At 59.0% G+C, this 21,759-nt stretch overlaps 1 protein-coding gene across 4 annotated transcripts in view; it reads left to right on the plus strand.

The window, feature by feature from the left end:
* ZSWIM5 (zinc finger SWIM-type containing 5) overlaps nt 1–19,647 on the plus strand; it is a 155,806-nt gene extending 136,159 nt beyond the window's left edge. For 3 of the 4 annotated variants that reach the window (XM_039483752.1, XM_039483750.1, XM_039483751.1), the window contains exons 6-14: nt 1,712–1,888; nt 4,561–4,707; nt 5,479–5,616; nt 6,743–7,003; nt 8,248–8,383; nt 9,995–10,152; nt 15,404–15,567; nt 16,197–16,278; nt 17,241–19,646. In XM_039483752.1, the coding sequence (XP_039339686.1) occupies nt 1,712–1,888; nt 4,561–4,707; nt 5,479–5,616; nt 6,743–7,003; nt 8,248–8,383; nt 9,995–10,152; nt 15,404–15,567; nt 16,197–16,278; nt 17,241–18,103 (2,126 nt within the window). In that variant the 3' untranslated portion in view covers nt 18,104–19,646. Of the gene's footprint in view, nt 1–1,711; nt 1,889–4,560; nt 4,708–5,478; nt 5,617–6,742; nt 7,004–8,247; nt 8,384–9,994; nt 10,153–15,403; nt 15,568–16,196; nt 16,279–17,240 lie in introns of all 4 variants that reach the window. The other variant, XM_039483749.1, reaches the window with a different exon arrangement.
* Nucleotides 19,648–21,759: the final 2,112 nt, after the last annotated feature.

Raw genomic sequence — 21,759 nt, forward strand, 5'->3', positions numbered from 1 at the left:
TTTATTCCCTTAAGATAATGTGTTTATAACCTAAACGGATGCCTGAAATATTCCCCCGAAAACAATTCTGCAGCCTAGACTCGCTCTGGCTCTCTGGGAATGAGCAGGGGTTTATTTTCCAGCTCTGCCCATTCTGCTTTAGAAGTCAATCTGAGCACAAGTTGCCTTTGTTTCCTGATTGAAGCACGTTCGGTCTGTTTCTCTAGCCTGCCATAAGCTGCCCAGCGTTGGAGCAGCGCTGAGCCGACCGTGCCGTTTCTCCCCGCGGACGGTAGTTCCCAGGCATTCCTCCTCTGACCCCCAGCAGCCCTGGCCAACAAGGGACATAGCATGACAGAAATTTAAGCATGGAGCAGCCAGGCCTGCCAAAATACCCCCTTCCTCGGGGAATAACTGCCTCCCAGTGCTTGGCTTGGTCCCCAGCGTCACAGATCTCCCTTACGGTGATCACCGAAATAGACAGGTCTTGTCAGTCTTTTGACTTGACGCTGGAACATGAGCTTAGAACATGGACTGTTCCTTTCTGTTCTACAGGCGCTAACACTGACCCCGCTCGGTCTGGGCCAGCTGACGCTGGTATGGCACTTGATTAACATGGCAAGGGGTGCTGGCCTGTAACTTTAATGACAGAATGACCTAGCACAGGAGCGCTCCAGACGTGCAGTGTAAAGGCTGCGCTGGCAGCTTCTCTGGAGCCCGCAGGCTCCCCTGGATCTGCACAAGAGCAGCTTTTACTGGGTGATTTTCATCTTTGGTGCGGTTTCAAAACACGGCTGCTGGCAGCCACCCTGTGAGGTGGGTAAGTCTCATACTCCCCCTTTCACAGGGGTGGAAGCTGAGGCAGGGAGGGACCTGCCGGAGTCCATGGAAAGTCAATGTCTATAACTGAGACTATATAAGACTATAACAGGGTTTAAAAGGAACTAGATAGATGGAGGATAGGTCCATCAATGGCTATTAGCCAGGATGGGCAGCGATGGTGTCCCTAGTCTCTGTTTGCCAGAAGCTGGGAATGGGCGACAGGGGATGGATCACTTGATGATTCCCTGTTCTGTTCATTCCCTCTGGGGCACCTGGCACTGGCCACTGTTGGAAGACAGGAGACTGGGCTGGATGGATCATTGGTCTGACCCAGCCTGGCCGTTCCTATGTTCTTAGTGTCAGGACTGGGATTCGACTCAGACATTCCTGTTTCCAGGCTTGTGATCAGCCCATTGCGTTCCACTGCGGATGGCGGCGCGGCCCAGAGCCTGTGGCTCTGGGGGCGGCTCTGTAGCGGGTTAGGCTCTACAATAGGAGGTGCTGGTTTGATCCACGCAGCCTTCAGCTTGGCTAAAAGGAGTGGTTGACATGCCAGGCCCTGTAGCCTCCACCTGCATTAAGGATCAAGGGGGCTGCAGCCTGGGGCAGAACCCAGGAGCTGCCACAAACCTTCCGAATGGGCTTTGGCCGCTCCTGGCCCGGCCGCTGCCGGCGTCTCCTCGAGCATGTGGCTCAGGAAGCTGGTCTGCCTCTGTTCCCTGCGGAGCCTGTCGTCTGCTCTGTGGCCGAAGCGCGGCCGAGCTCTCGCCGAGAGGAGATTAGCCCGTCTGGCGGGAGGCGTTTGCGCACAGAGCCGAGTGGAGCCCCTGGGATCTGAGCGCCGGGGCGGTGAAGGTTTGTTAGCCGGGGTGGGCGTAGAACCGGCTGCTGAGAGCTCTTTTCTTTGCAGACTCCCTGGCACGGCCGAGACGGACGGTGTTCACCCGCGCCATGGAGGGCTGCGACCTTCACTGGCAGGACAGCCACTTGCAGCGGATAATCAGCAGTGATTTCTACGTGTCCCCTTCGTACCAGCGGGACGGTGAGAGCCTCCTCTTCAATGCGCAAGGACAGCCGCTGTGGCTAGGTAACCCCCCCCCCCCTTCGAGCCTCTGTGCGGTGCTGGGGGCTGAGCTTAATGCCTCTGCAGTCGCCCCGAGCATGGGGACCCCAAGGGCCCTGCTCCGAGGGCTGGGGGCAGGTGCTGTCTGTGCAGTGCCCATCCCCTGGCATCTGGGCACCTGGACTTCCACCACTCCCTGAAAGCCGCTGCCGGGCTAGCCAGGCTGGTCGTTCCCTCGTGCACAGCAAGGCTCCTGGAGCGAGACCAGACTTGCCTGGATTCCACCGCAGGGTATTGAAAGGGTCTCGACGTTGGATAAGCAGCGAGGATAGCGTAGAGAGAACCGCCAGGGCGGGCCGTGCCTGTGGCACGTGGCAGAAAACGGCACATGCATTCGGTGGTGTGCGTTTGTTTTAGTTTGTTGCTGGACAGATCACCCTAGACTCTGAGCCCTGCTGCCCCGGGTCCCTCCCCCACCATTGAACTTCCCGACATTCCTCCCGGCTCTTGCAGCACAATTTCTGCGCATCCGTCCGCTCCCGGGCCTCAGGAGTAGGGTGAGGATCCTGGCCTCCAGGGAGTGTCCAGGGCAGGGTTGTGGTGGTGAGATCCTCCGTCAGCAGGGCTCCCCCGGGGCAGAGTCGACCCTATCACCAGGCTTAGGGCAGTTTTTCATCACCTCTGTTTTGGGTGTCAGTTGTTCTCCCTCGCAGGCATGTGGGGCTCTGTGACCCATAGCAACCGGGCAATTTTGTTAAATGTGGGTGCTTGTGACCTACAGCAGATCTGGAACTAGCTCGTCACCTCGAATGCTGTCTGGTTCAGGTCTGAGTGCAGGAATGAGGGGTGGGTCAGAGATGGGTGAGAGAAATGATCAGAGCCCTGAAAAGACTTTTGTGTGTAGCAAGAAACTGAAAAAATGAGGCCTGTGTAGTGCAGAGAGATGAGTAAGGGGGAAAAGGCAGCACTATGTAAAACCGTGGCTGGGATAGAGAAGGCAAATCGGCCTCCCTGTTTGGCTTATCCCATATCACAAGAACAAGGAAATGAAACAGGCCCAAGACATAAGTGAAAACGTTTAAAGACAACCCACACAGTTAACCTGTGGAACTCACTGCCGCAAGGCTACCAGCGAGGCCAAGAGCTCCATAATGAATAAATACCTACATCGGTGTTTGTAAAGATCATCAGGACGTTCCTGGCTACAGGGTAAAAAGGCTCTACAGCTGGTACGCTTTGGAGCATAAACTAGCCGTGAACGGACAGAATGGGGAGTTTTTCCATAACTGTCTCACAGCAGGGCTCTTGGCACCCTGCTCAGAAGCGGGAGGCCCCCGCTATTGTTAGAGACTGAACGCTGGACTAAGAGGGCCACAGTTCCTCGAGACCTTGACTATCAGAGATTTGATAATGGATGACTCCTTGCTTCCCCCTAGTCTAGTAAAAGGACTTAACGAAGCACATTCTTGTCCCAATTATTTTTTTAATAGCTCTGTTGCCTTCATTTTCCATTTTATATTCTCACAGCCTCTTTCTGGAGGGTTTCACAATGCCACAGAAAGCATCTGATTTGTCAGCAACATTTTAATGATGAATTCAGAGAGAAGGCAAATATTTCCCCCATTTAGCAAATAAACAGTAGAGGAAGCCAATAAGACATTCTTCTGCAAACCCTGCTGTTTTTCACCTATTTCCACACGAGGGGGGGCGCTCAGTGTAACACACAAACCAGACTGGGATTTAGAGAGAGATTTTTTTGTGCAAAGACCCTCTGATATTTCGTGGAAACAGATGATCTTGTGTCCACAATTTTAGATTTTCTTTATTTCCCATTTATTTTCTTGCTAGGGACATTTGCAGGAAGATCAGCAAAGAATCCTGTGGCACCTTATATTCACCCTCATGCTCCAAAACGTCTGTTAGTCTATAAGGTGCCACAGGATTCTTTGCTGCTTTTACAGATCCAGACTAACACGGCTACCCCTCTGATACTTGCAGGAAGATGAGATCTTTGTTCCTCACCGTACAGCATGGCACATCATCTGCTGCTGCTAATTTCTCACTCAGAGTCATAATCCTCTCCGCAGTAGCTTGGGACTTCAGGTGGGGAATAAGCAGTGGGAGCAGATGAATTTCTAAGCCACCATGATTCTGTTTTTCATGCAACTGTTCCTAATAATAAACCACCGGGAAAGAGAACAAGAAAATACACAATCGTTACCACTGGTTCCAGCGAGGCATCCGGGAAGCAGTTTAGAAGCCCGGATCGAAAGTCACGATGCAACGCACGTGTCTGTGTGCAGAAGTTAGGAAAGATGAAGAATTGTGGGAGGGGAAGAGAAATGTAATGCAAACCCTCAATGGTGGTTTGGCAGTTAGAGACTATGGTGCTTCCTAGATTAGATAAAGCAGAGTTTCGTTTCCTGGGGTACCATCCAGGGCAGGGTCTGGTTATTTATAGCTGCTGTTCCTAGAATGTGGCAGGAACTCCATTAATATTCTTGGCAAGCATCCCTGTACGGAGCAGTGGAGGGGCTGATGACGCTAAGGCAGAGAACGGGGGCTGGACTTCCAGGGAGAAAGCTCATCAGAAGCAAGCTGACCGTGCCAGGTGCTTTTCCTTCCCGCAGCAGAGCGCCGTGAATCTCTGTGCTCTTCGGGCTCACGGGCATGCTGCATTTGACCTTGTTTTGCAGAGCACGTCCCTACAGCATGTGCGCGGGTTGATGCCCTACGTTCCCATGGGTACCCCAAAGAAGCGCTCCGACTGACTGTTGCCATAATCAATACACTGAGATTGCAGCAGCAAAGGCAGCTGGAAATTTACAAACATCAGAAGAAAGGTATGGGCTGTTCCCAGACTTGTAGACCCAACCCTGGAATCAACCACTTTGCTTGGCCAGGATCCTGGGGGCAAATGACAGTGGCCTCTCACTCAGATGCTGCTGAATGCGAGAGCATGGATGCCATGGAGCCGGTCCGTTTTCTGCTGGGCGCTGCCAGTGCCACTGCCCACCCGGTGTGCCTGTGTGACGCCAGGTTTTCAGATCTGAAAAACGCCTGAGTGGCCTTTGATATTGGATAGCTTGGATTGCCGTGGCCTGGCCTTGACCCCAGAACGGCATGTCCGGGAGGGGGGAAAAGACCAACCTGAAAGCGTTTGTAGACAGTCCTGTGCCTCCCAGAGACATTCCTGCTGGCGTTCCCGAGTCACGTGCTGCACTGGTGGGAGCAGCACAGCGATCCCGCTGCCTCTTGTGCTGAGCTGAGTCCTGCCGGGTGACTAGTAACGGTGGGTCACTGCTCAGGAGACCAGCCCCCAGGGTTTGTAAAGTACATGAACAAGCCGTTTATAGCGGCGACCCTTCCTGGGGCCCCTCACACCGTGGTTCTCTACCAGGAACCAGCTGGCTGCCTTCCTGAGCCGGGTCAGGGAGATCTCGGGGCCCGGTCGTTGAGAACCGCTGCTGGAGCAGGCTCACGCCATGTCTCCCGGGCCTTCCCGCCGTGCGTTCTTCCCAACCTGAGCGAGACCCGAGTGATCCGCTGCCGCGGCTTCAGGCCTTCGACCCAGCGTTTCTGTATCTAACGCTCTGCTTCTGTCCTGTCCCCAGAATTACTGCAGAGGGGAGCCACCACCATCACAAACCTGGAGGGCTGGGTCGGGCACCCTCTGAACCCCGTTGGCTGCTTGTTCCTCACCTTGACGGAGGCTTGTAGATTAGAAGAGGAAAATTGCCTTGAAATTTCAGGTATCCGAGTCTTTCCCCGTCCAGACCAGTGAGTTAAACTTCCAGGGCTCCAGGCTGTGAGCTGCTGAATCCAAGACAGAGCTAATGGCTCCCCCGCCCCTTACGCCTCCGTTCGTACAGTGTCTGCCTCTGTGTCTCCTTCTCAAACGTCTCCTGCTTCTCATCCCACCGCTCGGGCTCGGTCGCTCCCAGCTCTGCTCTCTCCACTTGCAGAGGAAGAGAAGGGGCCAGGGTGGATGGCGACAGGCTCTGTTTAGCCTAACAGAAGGTTAAGGGGTGGGTTGATCACAGTCCGTAAGTACCTGTATGGGGAACGAGTATCTAGTAATGGGCTCTGCAGTCCAGCAGAGGAAGGTCTAACAGGATCCAGTGGCTGGGGGCTGAAGCGAGACAACCTCAGACTGGAAGTAAGGCCTCGTTTTTTATCACTGAGAGTCACTAACCACTGGAACAATTTCCCAAGGGTTGCGGTGGATTCTTGACCATTTTTAAAGCCCGACAGGACGTTTCTCTGCCCTAGGAGTTATTCGGGGGCCTGTGCTGTACAGGAGGTCAGATGAGATGGGCACAACCATCCTGGCCTTGGAATCCGTGACCCTCTAATGCAGCGAGGGAGGGCGTGGCGCCTCCCCGGTGCAGGGTGGCCGCAGACCGAGGCAGGCAGACGACAGCAGAACAGCCACGCCCCAGAGTTGTGCGAGGTCATCCCGGAATACACAGCCGTTCTAGCCCGTTGCGTGGCTTTGCCCCACGGCACGTTGAACACGTTCTGGTCAAACTTGGCTTGTTTCCCCATGGCTGCTAAAAGCGGGGAGGACGCTCATGGCCCGGCCTGTTGCGTTGGCACTTGGAGTCAGAACTGGGAGGGTCAGGTTGGGTTTTCCGTCAGCCAAACGAGCCGAGCCAAGCCAAGCCACTCCCTCCAGCCGGGTCAGACGTGCAGGTCGGTCTCCTCCCACGCGGGCTCGCTCGGTTCTGCTCGATCTCCGCGGAACCAGCGTAAGCAATGAGCTTCCATTGGCCGTGGTTTGGGGGCAGGGAAGGGTGGTGCTGGGCTTGGGTTTCATGCTGGGTTAGTTCCCAGGTCATTCTCATTTCTCAGCCTAGCGACTGCCTTCTCCTCTAGATGCCGGCGACGCCAAGCCCCCGGTGTATCAGCACGTGCCTGTGGCGACTGGTTGCCAGGACAGCGGCGAGTCCTACCTGTCCCTTGCCTTAGAGGTGGCTCTGATGGGGATGGGGCAGCAGCGGGTGATGCCCGAGGGGCTGTACGCACAGGATAAAGTGTGCCGCAACGAGGAGCAGATCATCGCCCGGCTGCAGGAGCTGGAGCTGGACGCGGTGCTGGTGCAGACCCTTCGGAAGCAGTGTATCTTGCTGCTGGAAGGTGAGGGGGAGGAGGGGAACCGGGCTGCACTGCACAGCTGCTGGTGGCATTGAAGGCCGGCCTCACCCACGGTGCGGGAGCCGGGGGAAGGCTGGTTACAGGAGGGTCCCCTGCAGGCACTTGCTGGGAAGGCAACAGTCATAATTTGCTACCATGCCCCTGTGTTACCAGGGTCATTAACCCTGAGGCTGCCAGCCTGGTGCTTGAGCAGGCCGTCACTCCAGTCCCTATGCAGCGGTGGTGTGGGGCAGGCCCCCTAAGGGGCACAGAGGAACGTTTGAGGGGGTAGGGGGGGGCCCAGGCCAGCCCCCAGGGAGGGGAGGGAGGGAGTGCAACCCAGCTCTGCTGTTGGCTCCCAGCCTCGGCCCCCCAGCCGCTGTCCCGCAGCCCCGGCCACGACCCCCTGGCTCCAGTCTCAGCCCCAGCTCCAACTCCATTCCCAGCCGCGACCCCCCATTCCCCTTCCGGCCCCACCCCTGGCCACGACCCCCTGGCTCCACTCCCAGCCCTGGCTCCTCCTCCATTACCAGCCGCAATCCCCAGCTCCTCCCAGCCCCGGCCCCACCCCCACCCCCAGCCACGACCCCCTGGCTCCACTCCCTGCCCTGGCTCTGCCTCCATTCCCACCCCCAGCCCTATCCCCGCCTCCATTCCTGGCCACGACCCCCCAGCTGCACTCCCAGCCCCACCCCCAGCCCACACACCACCACCCCGGCTCCACTCCCAGCCCCGCTTCCATTCTCAGCTGCAAACCCCCTAGCTCCACTCCCAGCCCCGGCTCCACTTCCATTCCCAGGCCCCACCCCGCCTCGGGCCCTGGCTGCGGCTCCATTCCCGGCCCCAGCTGCGGCCCCAGCCATGGGCCCCTTACCCCCGTCTGTGTCGCTCCCGGCGTGGTGGCAGACAGGGGCAAGGGGGCCCCGACTCTGGAAAGTGTGGGGACCAGGCTGTACAGGATTGCACCATTAGCTGGATGCGTGACAGGGAACTTCCTCCTGCCAGGCACGAGGGCCTGTGGCCACCGCGGCGCCCCCCAGTCTAGGAGAACAGGCCAGGGGCTGGCTTGTTCGTGCTGCTCAGATAACCCCGCCGTGCTCGTCTCCAAGGGGCTGTGGAGATCGGTGCTGATCGCATGCCCCGAGCCCTCGAGGAATTGACCTGAGAGGCTCTGCGTGGCTGCTGGGAAGCTGTCTGGCCGAGCGGCGCAGCAGCACAGTGGCTGACGCGGCTTTGCTGTCGTGCAGGTGGTCCCTTCAGCGGCCTGGGAGAAGTGATCCAGCGGGAGAGCGTTCCCATGCACACCTTTGCCAAGTACCTGTTCTCCGCCTTGCTGCCTCACGACGCAGACCTGGCCTACAAGCTGGCGCTCCGGGCCATGAGGTTTGTGGGCGTTTCTTCCGCCTGGGGTTGGGTTCGATCCCATCTCAAAGCAGCGACGTCGCGCCCGATATTTCCCCTCTCCCTCTCCAACCCCAGAGTCTGGTCAGTGTCGGTTTGCTCGGGAGCCGCTGGGGGGAGCTTGTGACGGCCAGGATTAGGTTCTGCTCGTCCGAGAAAATGCCTGCACTGCAGCAGACGATTTCCTCCCATATAAGCCACCCCATCTGCTGAGCTGGGCGAATGTGCTGGGGAAAGGACCCAGGCACTGGCTGCATCCATCGGCGCGCCGGGTCCTCCCCCCCCCCCCCATCTCTGTCCTGCAGCCCCATCTCCCACGGCGCAAGGAGAGTGAAAGGCAGAGGAGATCTCAGGGCAGACTCTGCACCCCAGCCCTGCTGGGCCTCCTCGCCTGGGAGCAGAGACCCTGTTCTCCGCATCCAGCTCCCGCTTCGAAGCGCGACGGAGAGGAGAGACAGGGACAGGTAAAGCCCAGCTAGGAGAGAGAGCGGCCGGGCTGGGCACCCAGCTGACCCTGCACTGACAGTGGCAGGACAACTGGCAGAAAGGACCCTCCAGGGGCCAGCCCCTTGCTGGGCAGGCTCCCGCGCTCTGCTCTGCCTGTCAGCCCCCGTCCTCCCCTGCCCAGGGCTGCGCTGGGATTGGTTCTAGCCGTGCGTTTGGCCCTTGGAATTGCTGTTGCTGCTGGGTGTGTTACCCAGCTCGACAAGCCCCCTCCCCCGGCTCCGTCCGCTCGCAGGCTGGAGTTTTGCATCAGCTGGGTGAAGAGAGGGATGAACGACAATGCAAATCGCTCCCCCGTGATTGAGTGTGGGGGGCTCTGTCTTCTCGCAGCCGACACCCGCCCTCGTGCTGGGGTCTCCGATCTGGGCTGCGACCGTCCCAGCTTTCACTGGCGGAAGAGGGGCGGGCGCTGCTTACGCCTCCTCTGCCTTCGCTCCGCGTGGTGTTCCTGCCTCCATAACCCGGCTGGTCTGGGATCCACCCACGGGACTCCAACCCGCGGCACTGCTGATGCGTAACGTCGCCTTCCAGGAGACCGCGTTACTGGCACTGCGCTGTCTAGTCCGAATGGCGGCTTCGCCCCATCCCGTCCCCTGGCAGCCATTTGCCTGCTCAGGCCTTGCGTGTCGTCACTGCCGGTAGCACCTGGGCGGGAGGGGGAACCTGTGGAATTTCTGCGGCTTTGGAATAGTCGCACGCGAGCAGGTAACCCAAAGCCACCGCAGGGGCCGTGGAGCAACGTGGTGCTGCTGAGCCCAACCCTCCGCTTAAGAGGAACCAGATGATTTGCCTGAAAGCTCCACTTAGCCCGAAGATGAAAGGAGCCTCAAGTGAGCTTTTCCAGCTTGTGTTTTATAAATCACTCGGCGGCTTCCGGCTCCCTTTCAAGTCCGTTTGAAATTGCTCCTTGCGCCCATGTGTTCCGCGTGCAGCCTCGGGAGTCGTCGCACGCCTGGACTGCAGCTTGGTGCGTTCAAAGAGCTGAACCTGCTGGCGCACCCGGCCGCCTGCCATCAACCCTTCTCGTTGCCGGGGTGGGGCTTTGAGTTGGCAGGGAACCTCTGACTGGCCTTCTCCCGTCTCTCCTAGGCTGCCCGTGCTGGAGACGACCACTCCCTCCGGAGATGTCACCCACCCTCACCACCTGGTGTCGGTCGTGCCCAGCAGGTACCCCCGGTGGTTTACCCTGGGCCACTTGGAATCGCAGCAGTGTGAACTGGCCTCCACCATGCTGACGGCAGCTAAAGGTGGGTGCACTTGAGCAGACGGTTGGCTCAGATTGAATAGCAGAGGCGGCGCCCCCAGCTGGTTGCCCGCAGTTCTCCACTGCAGAACCCACTGGAAGGGGAATGTGGGAAGTGGGGGGGCTCTTTCAGGTGCACACACTCCAGGAGCATGTGGTGAACTCCCAGGAGGGAGGGATCTGCGGGCGCAATGCTGGGAAGAGAGACACCGTGTAGCCTCCAGTGTGGCAGGGAGAGGGGAATGGGGCGTGTGACCCTCTCGAAGGTGAGAGACACACACCCCCCCTGCCCCCATAGCTGCCTCCATGGCTCACCCCAGGGCCAGGAACGCAGGCAGATGAGGGAGAAGTCTGTTCAGATGCTGAAAAAGGGAATCTTAGAAATCCTGCCTTGCTTGGGGCCGTGGTCCCAAACCCTTTCCCCGACCAGCCGGACGTGATGGCCGTTTGCATCCCAGCGGTAGCGTTGTCTGGATTGGCAGTCCACCCTGCGCGGCCAAGGTCGTGCCAGCGTCGCAGTGCACAGCTGGGGAGGTTGGCGTTGCTCAGTGCCAGGGGGCAGACGGGTCCAGTTTCTCCTGGGGCCTGACCCAGTGCCCACCGAAATGGATCAAAAGATCCTTGTTGACTTCAGCGGGACTGGAACCAAGCCCCTTGTCTCCTGCTCTCTGGGCGAGGCTCTCCCAGCTGGTTGAATGGCGCTGACGGCCTCTGCTTGCGTGTCCTGGCCATTCTAAGGGGGCGGGGGCTGCAGTGTGATGCCCAGGAAGGCAGAACATAAAAAGCAAGACCCTGGGGGACTCTGAGGCACCCACCCTGGGAGTGAAGGGGGTGGGGAGGGCGTCCATCTCTCTGGATTCAGTACGTTCTCTTCGCGCTGCTTCCCGCAAGCAGACAGCGAGCGTCGGGGTGATTTTTCTCCAGGAGGTTTTGGAAGGTGGAAGCAGCGTGTGGGTTGGGACGGTACCTAAGCCACTGCCGCCCCGTCGCTGGGGTCCCAGCTGCAGAAACTGTGAAACCGCTGGCCGGGGATCTGTTGAACGGGGCGTGCGGACGAGACAGGAAGGCAAATGGGTTTTTTACTTTGTATTTATGAAAGTTTCGCTTGACAGGAAACCAGAGCAATCCCCTAGGCCAGGCGGGACAGGGAAGCAAATGGTGACGTCAGGCAGACGGGTGACAGGCCAGGATGTGCTCAGAGGGCTTGAAATCTGAGCCAGTTGACAGGCTTCCCTGTGTATCGATACAGGACCCTTCTCCCGTTCTGCTGGCGGCCAGCGGGAGAACTTTTCCCATCCCCCTTTTCCATTCTCAGGGCTCTGGGTTGCCATCCCCTCCCTGGGATCTCGGAGGAAGCTGAGCCCAGGGTGACCAGATGTCCCGATATTTAACCCTTTGTCCTGATCAATGTACGGTCAGGACGCCACTTGTCCCGATATTCGGGTAAGGAGGCCAGCGGGAGGGAGGCGCTGACCCCGTGGGTGCTCCGGGGCTGACGCAACCACGGGGGAAAAATTGCAGCCAAGCTCCTCCCTCCTCACCTCCTTCTCTCCCCCTCCCCCCAGCGCGCGCGTCCCCTCTCCTCCCCCTCCAGCACCTTCCGCTGCCTAACAGCTGTTTGGCTGCACGTAGCGCTTTCCGGGGGGGAGGGGGAGGAGGTGGAGACGAGGCGGGGCAGGGACTTGGGGGAAGGGGCTGGAATGGGGGCGGGCGGGGGTGAGCACCCACCCGTCAGAGGGGGAGTGGGCGCCGCGGGGGCGAGCAGTGGGTGGGGGACTGAGGAGGGACGCAGCAAGCCAGCGGCAGGCTGAGGGATGAGGAAGGGCACGGTGGGGGGGCCGAGCGGGGAGGGGGCAGGACCTGGGGCAGAGTGGAGGCGGAGCCTGGGAGGAGCGGGGGTGGGCTGTGGGCGGGGCTGATGGCACCCCAGTGTGTTGCAGTATTTTAGTGCGGTGATCTGGTCCCCCTCAGCTGAGCCCAGTAAACGAGGGATTTTATGTGTGTGGTGTGTGTTCTCCTTGAGCCGGGCGGGATGACAAATCCTCCACCAGAATGAAAAGGCCGCTTGAGTTCGGTTTTGGTTTTCTTCCAGCTCTCCCATTTCCCCCCCAAACGTTCAAATGCTGGAGCGTGTCCGTAGGCGATCGAGTCTCTTTGCCATCTTTCCGACACAGCACCGTCCGCTTTCACATCTGGTCGTACGAGGAGCCTTGGATCAGGAGTCCCTGTTACTGTGGTGGCTGCTGCCGAGGGGGCAGAAGATCATTTTAATCATTTGTCATTTGAAATTTCTTTTCATTTTCAAGTCCAGCTCTGCACCTTTTTAGTCACTTTTCATCGTTCCTGGTCGATCGCATCTCCGAGCCGCCACGGCTAATGGGCTGTTTGCAGAGAAGAGATGTTTCTTTAACTGCCAGCCCTATAAACTCGACCTGGGACCTAGGACACAAACGGGCCCTTCTGGGTTGTCGTCATGGCTAGTATGCCAGGTTGTGCGGTGACCTCTGCAATCCCCTTGTCTTCGCATTCTGCCCTCTGTTGTCCATATGCATCCCCGGGGAAGGCTGATGGGGTCCCAAAGGCAGAATCCGACCCTGCAACTGACACTGAGTTTTCCTCACTCCAGGCAGGTGTAGGTGGAAAGTTCCAGACGTTAAAAAACGGTCCCTTGCTGCGAATTTCCAATACTCGGTCTGAGCCGGATCCAAAGCCCGTTGAAGCCAACAGGCGTCTTTCCGTTCACTTCCGTGAGTGCAGAGCTCTTCCGGGGCGCTCACGCTTGGAAAGGGCTTATGGGACAAAAGAAGGGGTGTCGCTCTTTGACCGGGGGTCGGGGGGGAGCATGTTCCAGCTGAGGGTAGAAATTCATGATGACGGCTGGCACTGTTTGATGCAACTGGATTTACTTACGAGGAACGTGTGAAGTCCTGCTTCTCCAAACGCAGGAGGCGCCAGAAACAAAAGGAAGCTTTTCTTAGCTTACCAGAGCCAGAAAACTCTCTTGCTGGCTTTGTCCACGGGCCCATGGTGTGCCCAGCTGCTGCGTGGCTCTCTTGATTGTTTGCCCGTCTCTCTGAGTCTGTCCCCAGCTGGTCTTTTCACACATGGGCGTGCCGAGCCCTCCCCCTGGTGCTAGTCTGGACTGACTCTAGTTTAGGCGTGGCCCCTTCGCTGTCGCACACCCGTCTTGAGTAACGGGCACATTCACAAGACGTTAATTCAGCCCATAACGAGGCTCAACCCAGCAGCTCCTAACAGAAGACGGAGTATCCCCATGGCAAGTCGCTTTCTTTTTCAGTGCATCTAGAATTAAGAGTTAACCACATTGGTTAATTGTATCAAGTCTTTTATCTGGGCAGACCCTTTGATGGAAAAAATTCCGATTTCACGGCTGCTGGTCAGGCCGTGGGTGGACGAGCGTCGCTAGCTAGCGCCTGAGATCAAAGCACAGAGGGAGGGGCTGGCTACTCTTCTGTCCTAGGAACAGTTCAGGAGCAATGAGGAGATTTGGTCACCTGAACATATCCGTTTACAGCTGGAGGCAAATCCCACCACATGGAGTGAGCTGGGTAGACTCAGCCAAGTGTGGTTAGGAGAAGCCGCTGAAGAGACCTTATTCCTTATGTAGAAATGTCCAGCCTTGAGAGCTCTGATCCCAGAACCGTGGAATGAAGACGGGTTTGGAGCTGAGTGGGGGTGGATGGAACCGTAGCAGGAAAGTAGCATGTGCTACCAGAACACTGAAGATAAAACTCGGCACATTTCCGCTCTTACGGAGTTCACTGAACGTCCTGGAGAGGGGGGCCCCGTGTCGCAGAGGAGTGGGGACTGTACGGCCCGTGAGGGGGGAACTCACCCGAATGGTCTCCCACCAGTGCTGTGTTGTGTGTCATGCACCTGGAGTTGTGGTATCAATGCGTGGAGGTTACTCCAGAGCTGTCTGTGCTTTCCGGGGCAAACAGAATAGGAATGCGCTTGCCCTGTCTGTGAACGCGTCGGCTAGGTTGTAATTAGGTGGTGGCCGTAGCGTGCCAAGGGCTGGGGAATGCTTCGAGTAGAACTGTAAGAGACGTGGCGTTAGGAAGTGACAGATGACATGGCTGATCATACGTGGGATGGAATCGCCCACACGGAGACGCCCTGGGCCCTGGCTGGAAGGGTCTGGCCCTCGCTGGATCCTTTCGGGGTGCAGAGTATGTTCCTTTTGTATCAGGTCTGTAGTTATCGGTGGACACGCTGCAATACACAGACGGAGCCGGGGCTAGGAGTGGAGCCGCAGTGGGGGGGCTGGGAGCAGAGCCACAGCTGGGGGCGGGGGCCAGAGCTGCAGCTGGGAGTGGGGCCACAATCGGGGCTGGGAGCTGGGGGGTTGAGCCCAGGGCCAGCTGGGGCTGCAACCAGGAACGGAACCACAGCCAGAGCTGGGGCCTGACGCTGGGGCTGGGGTCGGAGCGGGGCTGGGTGGCGCTCCATGCCAGCCCCCGCCATGCCTAGGGGTACGCCGCACAGCTTGGAGTCCATTGCTCTAGGTGGGCTGACTCCCACAGGGCTAACAGGAGCCAAAAGTAACAACTTGCCCTTGGTCCGGTCAGCGGCGAGGCCTCCGAGGGCCTGTCTGCACAAACACTGAACTGGCAGCAGGCTGGGCCGGGGGCGGCTCCTGAGGCTCATCACTAGTTCGCTAGTGTGCTTTGATCTCGTCCTCTTTGAAACAGGAGCAGAGCCAAGTGCATAAAAACTGTTAGTGCGCGTTGGCGGGGTCCGTGCAGACAGTTAGTGCATGGCAGAGTCACAGCCCAGCTGGCAGTACACTCGTGTCAGGAAGCCCTGCCCCAAGCCTGCACAGTGAGCAGACACTGTTTTCACCAGCCGCGTTTCACGGAGAAATCCCACTTGCCAGCTCTGTTCGGAGAAGCCCTGTCAGGAGAGTCCGTGATGCACTGGGTTTTGTGTGCGCTCTCTGGGCCCCGCTCCCAGCAGGCTGAGCAAGAGACGACCAGGTCAGACAGGACTCGCTGAGCCCCCCGCAGAGCCCAGTAGCCGCACAGAGGGCTGATCTCTGAACAGCTGGAAACGCAGAGGCAGTGTGTGCTGTGCGTGGCCCAGACAGGCCCAGATCCTCACCCCTGGGAAATCCAGACTTGGGAAGCTGCGACCCAAAGTGAAAACCTGGGGTGGCTGGAAGGAGTCTGGAGGGGCAGGGGCCCTGGCGGGGCGGGGGCTGACTTTCCGACCTGTCCCTCCTGTGCGTGCAGGTGACATGCTGCGGTTACGCACCGTCCTGGAAGCGATCCAGAAGAACATCCACTCCTCGTCCTTGATCTTCAAGCTGGCCCAGGACGCCTTTAAGATCGCCACGCCCACGGACAGCAACCCCGACACCACCCTGCTCAACGTGGCGCTGGAGCTGGGGCTGCAGGTAGGGGAGGGGGCCACAGGGAGGAGAAACGTGTCGTCTTCGGAGGCTGCTTTGGGCGGCCCAGTTCTGAGGCCGTGTGGCTGGGTCCTTCCCCGGGCGAGTGGGCAGCAGTGCCGAGGGCTGGGGGAAGGCCTTGTTCGGAGCGTGGTGAACGGGACTGTCGGGGGGGCTGCTCTCAGCCCCTTGCAGCCTTCCCTGCTCCGGTAGAGCCCTGGGCTTCTTGCACACCCTGGTTCAGGGCCTTCCACCTGGGTCTGCCGGCTCCCCGTAACTCCCCGTCCCAGGCTGGGCATCCTGAGCCCTGGGACGAGGCCCAGCTGCCAGTCAGACCCTCCTGCCTCAGGCAGGGACGCAGCTATTTAAGCTTGGCCAAGGTGGGGCTGGCCCCAGCTCCCCTCCCTAAGGGGCCAGTCCCCATGTGACAGTAACTATATAGTGTCAAACGGTGGCTCAGGGCACGGGGCTGGCCTGGCTCCGCTCCCAGACATGGCGAGTCTGGAGCTGCATCGGGCCCTGTTTGGAGCCGTTCCGCCTGCAGGTCTGGGCCGGGGCGCCGGGGGTGGGCTGGGAGCGAGGCCGGGGCAAAGCAGGGACCAAGAGGAGGGTGGTCACTGTTTTCTCTCTCCTAGGTCATGCGGATGACTCTGTCCACCCTGAACTGGAGGCGAAGGGAGATGGTGCGGTGGCTGGTCACCTGTGCGACGGAAGTGGGTGGGTGCCGCTCGTCACTGCCGTCCTGGCCCTCCAGGAGGGGCTGGGTCTCTGCTCCGCTCCCCGTCCCTTTAACCGGTGCCTGCCCTTTCCCGCTGGCCAAGGGCCGGGGAGGGGCTCGCTTGGTCCAGCCCGCAGGGCGAGTCCCTGAGCGACGGGATGAGACATCAGTAGATTTCCTAGCATTTCAGGCCAGACTAGACCACTGGATCATGGCCCAGGCTGGAGAACCTCCCCCAGTCGTCCCTGTGCTGAGCCCAGCCAGTCGGGTGAGACCGAACTGTGCCTCAGGCAGAGATCTGGGGGCACCAGTGCCCATGGGCCCTGCAGTGGCAGGGCATTGAGTAGCTGATACGTGCCCAGATGATCCTGGCAGGTGACCCACACCCCGTGCATCATAGGAATGCAACCTCCCCTCCCCCTGCCTTCTCCCCAAGCTTCCAGCCAATCTGCACTGGGGGAAGATTCCTTCCTGACCCCAGATCTCGCCATCAGTTGGAGCCTGAGCTGTCAGTGCCCAGCCCGTGAGTGGAGGGGCCCTGGTGGGAACCGCAGGACTCCTAGAGGGGAGTTTGTGACCCGCGGTGGCCTGGCATTTGCTGGCTTCGACTCCCGTTCATGGGGACACGGTTGCGCTATTGCACCGTGGGGGATTCGTAGCTTCGCTTCAGAACATTGGCCTGAAGCCCTGGAGCTATTTGTCTGCAGTGCACTGGCATCTGGTTGTCCCTGTATATCCAAGCCAGTGCTCTCAACCCGGGCTCCCAGGTCCTCCCCCAGGCTCCGGATGAGAACTGGCCACTTGTCAGTCGTGCTGAGCGATCCCAGGCCCCACGGAGAGTGGAGGGAGCTGGGATTGCTCAGCATTCCGGGCCCGGCAGAGCCCCTAGAGGATTTAGGCGCCTGCCCCCATTGGAGCGCCGCGCCCCAGCCCGCGCTGACGGCGTGTTCCTGTCCGGCAGGTGTGCGGGCGCTGCTCAGCATCCTGCAGAACTGGTACACGCTCTTCACCCCCACGGAAGCCACCAGCATCGTGGCGGCGACGGTGATGTCCCACAACACCATCCTGCGGCTGAGCCTGGACTACCCGCAGCGCGAGGAGCTGGCCGGCTGCGCCCGCACCCTGGCCCTGCAGTGCGCCATGAAGGACCCCCAGAACTGCGCCCTCTCCGCCCTCACGCTGTGCGAGAAAGACCACATCGCCTTCGAGACGGCCTACCAGATCGTCATCGACGCCGCCGCCACGGGCATGACCTACTCGCAGCTCTTCACCATCGCCCGCTACATGGAGCACCGGGGCTACCCGCTGCGGGCCTTCAAACTGGCCTCGCTGGCCATGACGCACCTCAACCTCGCCTACAACCAGGACACCCACCCGGCCATCAACGACGTCCTGTGGGCCTGCGCGCTGAGCCACTCCTTGGGCAAGAACGAGCTGGCGGCCATCATCCCCCTGGTGGTGAAGAGCGTGCACTGCGCCACGGTGCTGTCGGACATCCTGCGGCGCTGCACCATGACGGCCCCGGGCCTGGCCGGCATTCCCGGCCGCAGGAACTCTGGCAAACTGATGTCCACCGACAAGGCTCCCTTGCGCCAGCTGCTGGACGCCACGATAAGCGCTTACATCAACACCACCCACTCCAGGCTCACCCACATCAGCCCTCGGCACTACGGCGAGTTCATCGAGTTCCTCAGCAAAGCCAGGGAGACCTTCCTCCTGGCCCAGGATGGCCACCTCCAGTTCGCGCAGTTCATAGACAATCTCAAACAGATCTACAAAGGCAAGAAAAAACTGATGATGCTGGTGCGGGAGCGGTTTGGGTGAGCTCCCGCCGGCGCTGGCAGGGTTCGGCAGGGGCACTACACGCAGAAGAAAGGAAAATCTCACTGCAATTGGCAAAGCAGAGGGTTTTTGTTCTTTTGGTGGATTTAACCTTTTCACATCCTGCGAGGATTCCAACGTTCTTCGGGCACATCAGACCAAAAGACAAGCATGGGAAGAACACTTTACTCAGTATCCTACGCTCCGGAGTGTATAACCATTTAATACCAAAAGCTAACCTGGAAATCTAATACCTCTTTCCTAAAGGAAGCGTTCGCCGGCTGGTCCCAAGGTTGCCAAGCAAAAAGGAAAGAATAAAAATCGAAAGCAAAAGAGAAACGCAACACTAAACCTCATGTGTCACCAAAAGCGATGGCTTTGCAGCGCCGTGCGCACCCTGCGGAGACGTGAAACTCCTCTTCTCCATTCGTGAAGATCCGTAAAGAAAAACTAGAGTAACTGTTCTCAGGGATTGCTTACTAAAAGTAACAAAAACAAAAAAAGCATTTATTATACTGTAAATACTATAGTATATGTGTCAATTATTAAATTGTAAAGTTATAATTATTTATAATTATTCCGTCTTTTATTTGGGGGATACTTGAAATTGTCATGGGCTGGGACTTTTTTTTTTTTTTAATTAAAAAAAAGGAGGAGACACGTGACCATTTCTCAGGTTTCCCTGGCATCGTTGGTACATGAAAAGAGGGGTGGGAGGGAGGCAACCGGCAAATCGAAATGAATCCAGAATCTCAGCAGAACCACAGTGAGGTTGCAGCCCTGGGGATGGCACCGAGGCAGGCTGGATTAACGGCAGGGCATCTGGACAGGCAAAGGATGGACTTGGTCGGACGCTGACGGACGTTACGGGAGCCCTGCCCCTTGTAAGTTCCACAAATGGTTGGTGGAGGATTGAACACAAAACGAAGAACGGAGTCATTGGGCCGGAAGCCATTGGGCCCAGAGTGTACATATCTCTATTTTTGGCCTTCTCTGTGTGTGGGCGTGTGAGGAGTGAATGTCTGGGTGCGTGGAGGTGTGCGTGGCGGGGAGGGGCTGACTGCCTTTTCTGCACTGAGGGGGCAGGAACACGAGCACGGCTTTGGTTACTTTTGTCCTCTCCATTTCCAAGTCTTTGTCGCTCTGGCTAACGCAGACACCGGCTGGACGAAGGCGTCTTGTCACGTTTCCCGATTTGTGTCACTCCATCTCCTGCTGCTGCTTAGCGATCCAGGCTAGATTCAAACCTGTCGTGGGGCAGGGACGGTCTTCCTTATTCCAGGTGTCTTTGTGTTCCCCTGGTCCAGTGTGTCTTAGTTTTAAAAGGGTCGGGAGGGCTGGGGCCAGTGGGGAAGGTGACTTGTAGCTAGAGAATGTGGACTGATGATCTACTGTCTGATTTTCTTTTGGAAAGAGATTTGTGTCTGCGCTGTGGACCGGAAAACCAGGTGTACTCAGTATTTGTTGCCATAAAAGTATCATTCTTCAACCTGTTTCTCTCTTTTTTTGTGTGCGCGCAACCTCTTGACCTAATGTTTAATAATAAAAGGAAAAAAAAGCGAATACTATTTATGTATCACTACTACCCTTTTATATAAACTGTGTTGGAATTTCCGTGTTCTTTGTTTTTATAATGAATAAATTGGGGGGTTGGGGGGTTGGGAAAACCCCAAATCGAGGTCAGTTGGTATTTGGGCTAAAAGGGCAGGAATTGGAGGGGCGTCGGCGCCCCCAGGTGGCGCTGCGTGAGAACACCCAGCCCGGGAAAGGGGTCTGAGTCGCTGCGCTCTGCGGGATGTCTCAGGGCAGCGCCTCCGGGATCTGCCTCCGCGCGTTGCAGAAGCGGCGTGGAGCGAGAGGCGGAGGCCAGCGAGCCCTCCAGGGGCAGGATCTCCAGGCGGCTCAGCGTTGGCCTAGCCATGCGGACGTGGTGGGACTGTGCCCGTGGTGGTCAGTGGGAGCAGAGTCAGGCCAATGTGGGTGCTTTGGCGACCCTCCCCCCAGGGCCTGATCCTGCAACTGGCTTTGGAGATGCGTGCGCAGAGCCAGCTGCAGGGTGGGAGCCTGTCCTTGCTCCGGCACAGACTCTGCTGGGGGCTGCCGGGCGTCTCCAGCGTGCCCGGCACTTGGCTGAGCTATTCTCTCCTGGCTTGGCTGAGAACGGGCATTTGGCTCTGTCTCGCAGGCCTGGCCGCCCAGGCCCGAGGTGTGCAGAGCCCCTCGCAGGACGGGGCCCAGCGTCCGCCGCCCTGCTCACAAGCGGGACGGAGCGGGAAGGACGCCGGGCGGCTCCGGGGGAACTCCCGTCCCGCCTTAGCGCAGAGCCGTGTCCAGCGGAACCTGCTCGGCTGCGCCGGCTCCGAACGGCTCTGCCATGGCACAGCCCAAGCCGTGCTGCGTCCCAGGCGCCCAGGGAGGGGACTGCCTTCCCCCAAATCCCCCTGCCATGGCGGCTGCCTCGGGCTTTGCAATGGCTCGTTGATCCTGGGGGGAGGCGGGAGCGGATCCCGCTGCGATGCGGCTGCCGGGGTTCCCAAGGGCGTCTCAGGAAAGTGCCCGCTGGGTGACATGGGCCCAGGCTGGCATGCACTGAGCGGGTGCAGCGGGGGCCTGCACCGCAGGGTGACAGCCGCTCTGGTTCCCTGGAGGACACCCCCAGCGGTGCTGGTACCACGCACGGGAGGGGGCGTTGGCCGTTGTTTGCCCCGTGGCTTTGCCAGGGAGCGGAATGGCCAGATGGAAACCCTGATATAGGCTCTGGAAAGGTCTGATCCAGCGTCCCAGCCACACCCCACGTGGGGGATACCCCCCTGGCCAGGGCCCATCACTCTGGCCCCGCCTCTTCGCGAGGTGGCAGGGGCCAGCTGCTCGCAAGCAGTGTGCTGGGCCCATCTCCATTTCGGGAGGGCTCAGCCTCCACCCCCCCTCCTGGCGCCGCCCCAGCCAAGCCATGATGGGGGGCTCCAAGGCCCCTGCGAGGCCGGTGTTGGTGAGGGCTCCACAGGGCAGAGTTTCACGGTTAACCTCACCATAAGGTGCATAGGGCAGACCCCCCACCGCCCCCAGGTCTCAGGCTCCCTGCAGACTCAGGCACGTCCCTGCGTCAGTTACACTCACGTTTTGGAGGGTTTGCTCAGACCCAGAGCCATTAGCACCTTCGCTTTTGGTTTTAAAAAAGTAGAGGCCGATTCTGTGGTCGTTGCCTGAGTCTGGGGCCCAAGGCCTGTCTCTCTCCTGCCTGTGCCTGAATCAGGCTCTGGGCTACGTTACTATGGTGCCATCTCTGAACCGTCACCCAACCCAATAGCATAATTACCGGGAGTCAGATTGCTGCGGGGGGGAAGGGTGCAGATGTTTCCGGCCTGCGGCTCAGAGCATCCCTGAATCCCCAAGTGCTAACACGTCAGTACCCACGTCGAGTGTCTGCAGGGGGTCTGGACTCTTGCTCTTCAGCCCGCCAGGTCTGTGTCTGGCCCTGGCCGGCGCTGGAGTATCTAGTACAGAGGTGGGCAAACTACAGCCCGTGGGACCGTCCCGCCTGGCCCTTGAGCTCCAACCCAGCCCCTCCCCTGCAGCCTCAGCTCACCGTGCCACCAGCGCTCTGGGTGGTGTAGCTGGCTCCGTCCGGGCGGTGCCGCGGCGTGGCTGGCTCTGTCCGG

The sequence above is a fragment of the Mauremys reevesii genome, linkage group 8 (genome assembly GCF_016161935.1).
Source record: "Mauremys reevesii isolate NIE-2019 linkage group 8, ASM1616193v1, whole genome shotgun sequence".
NCBI lineage: Eukaryota > Metazoa > Chordata > Testudines > Geoemydidae > Mauremys > Mauremys reevesii.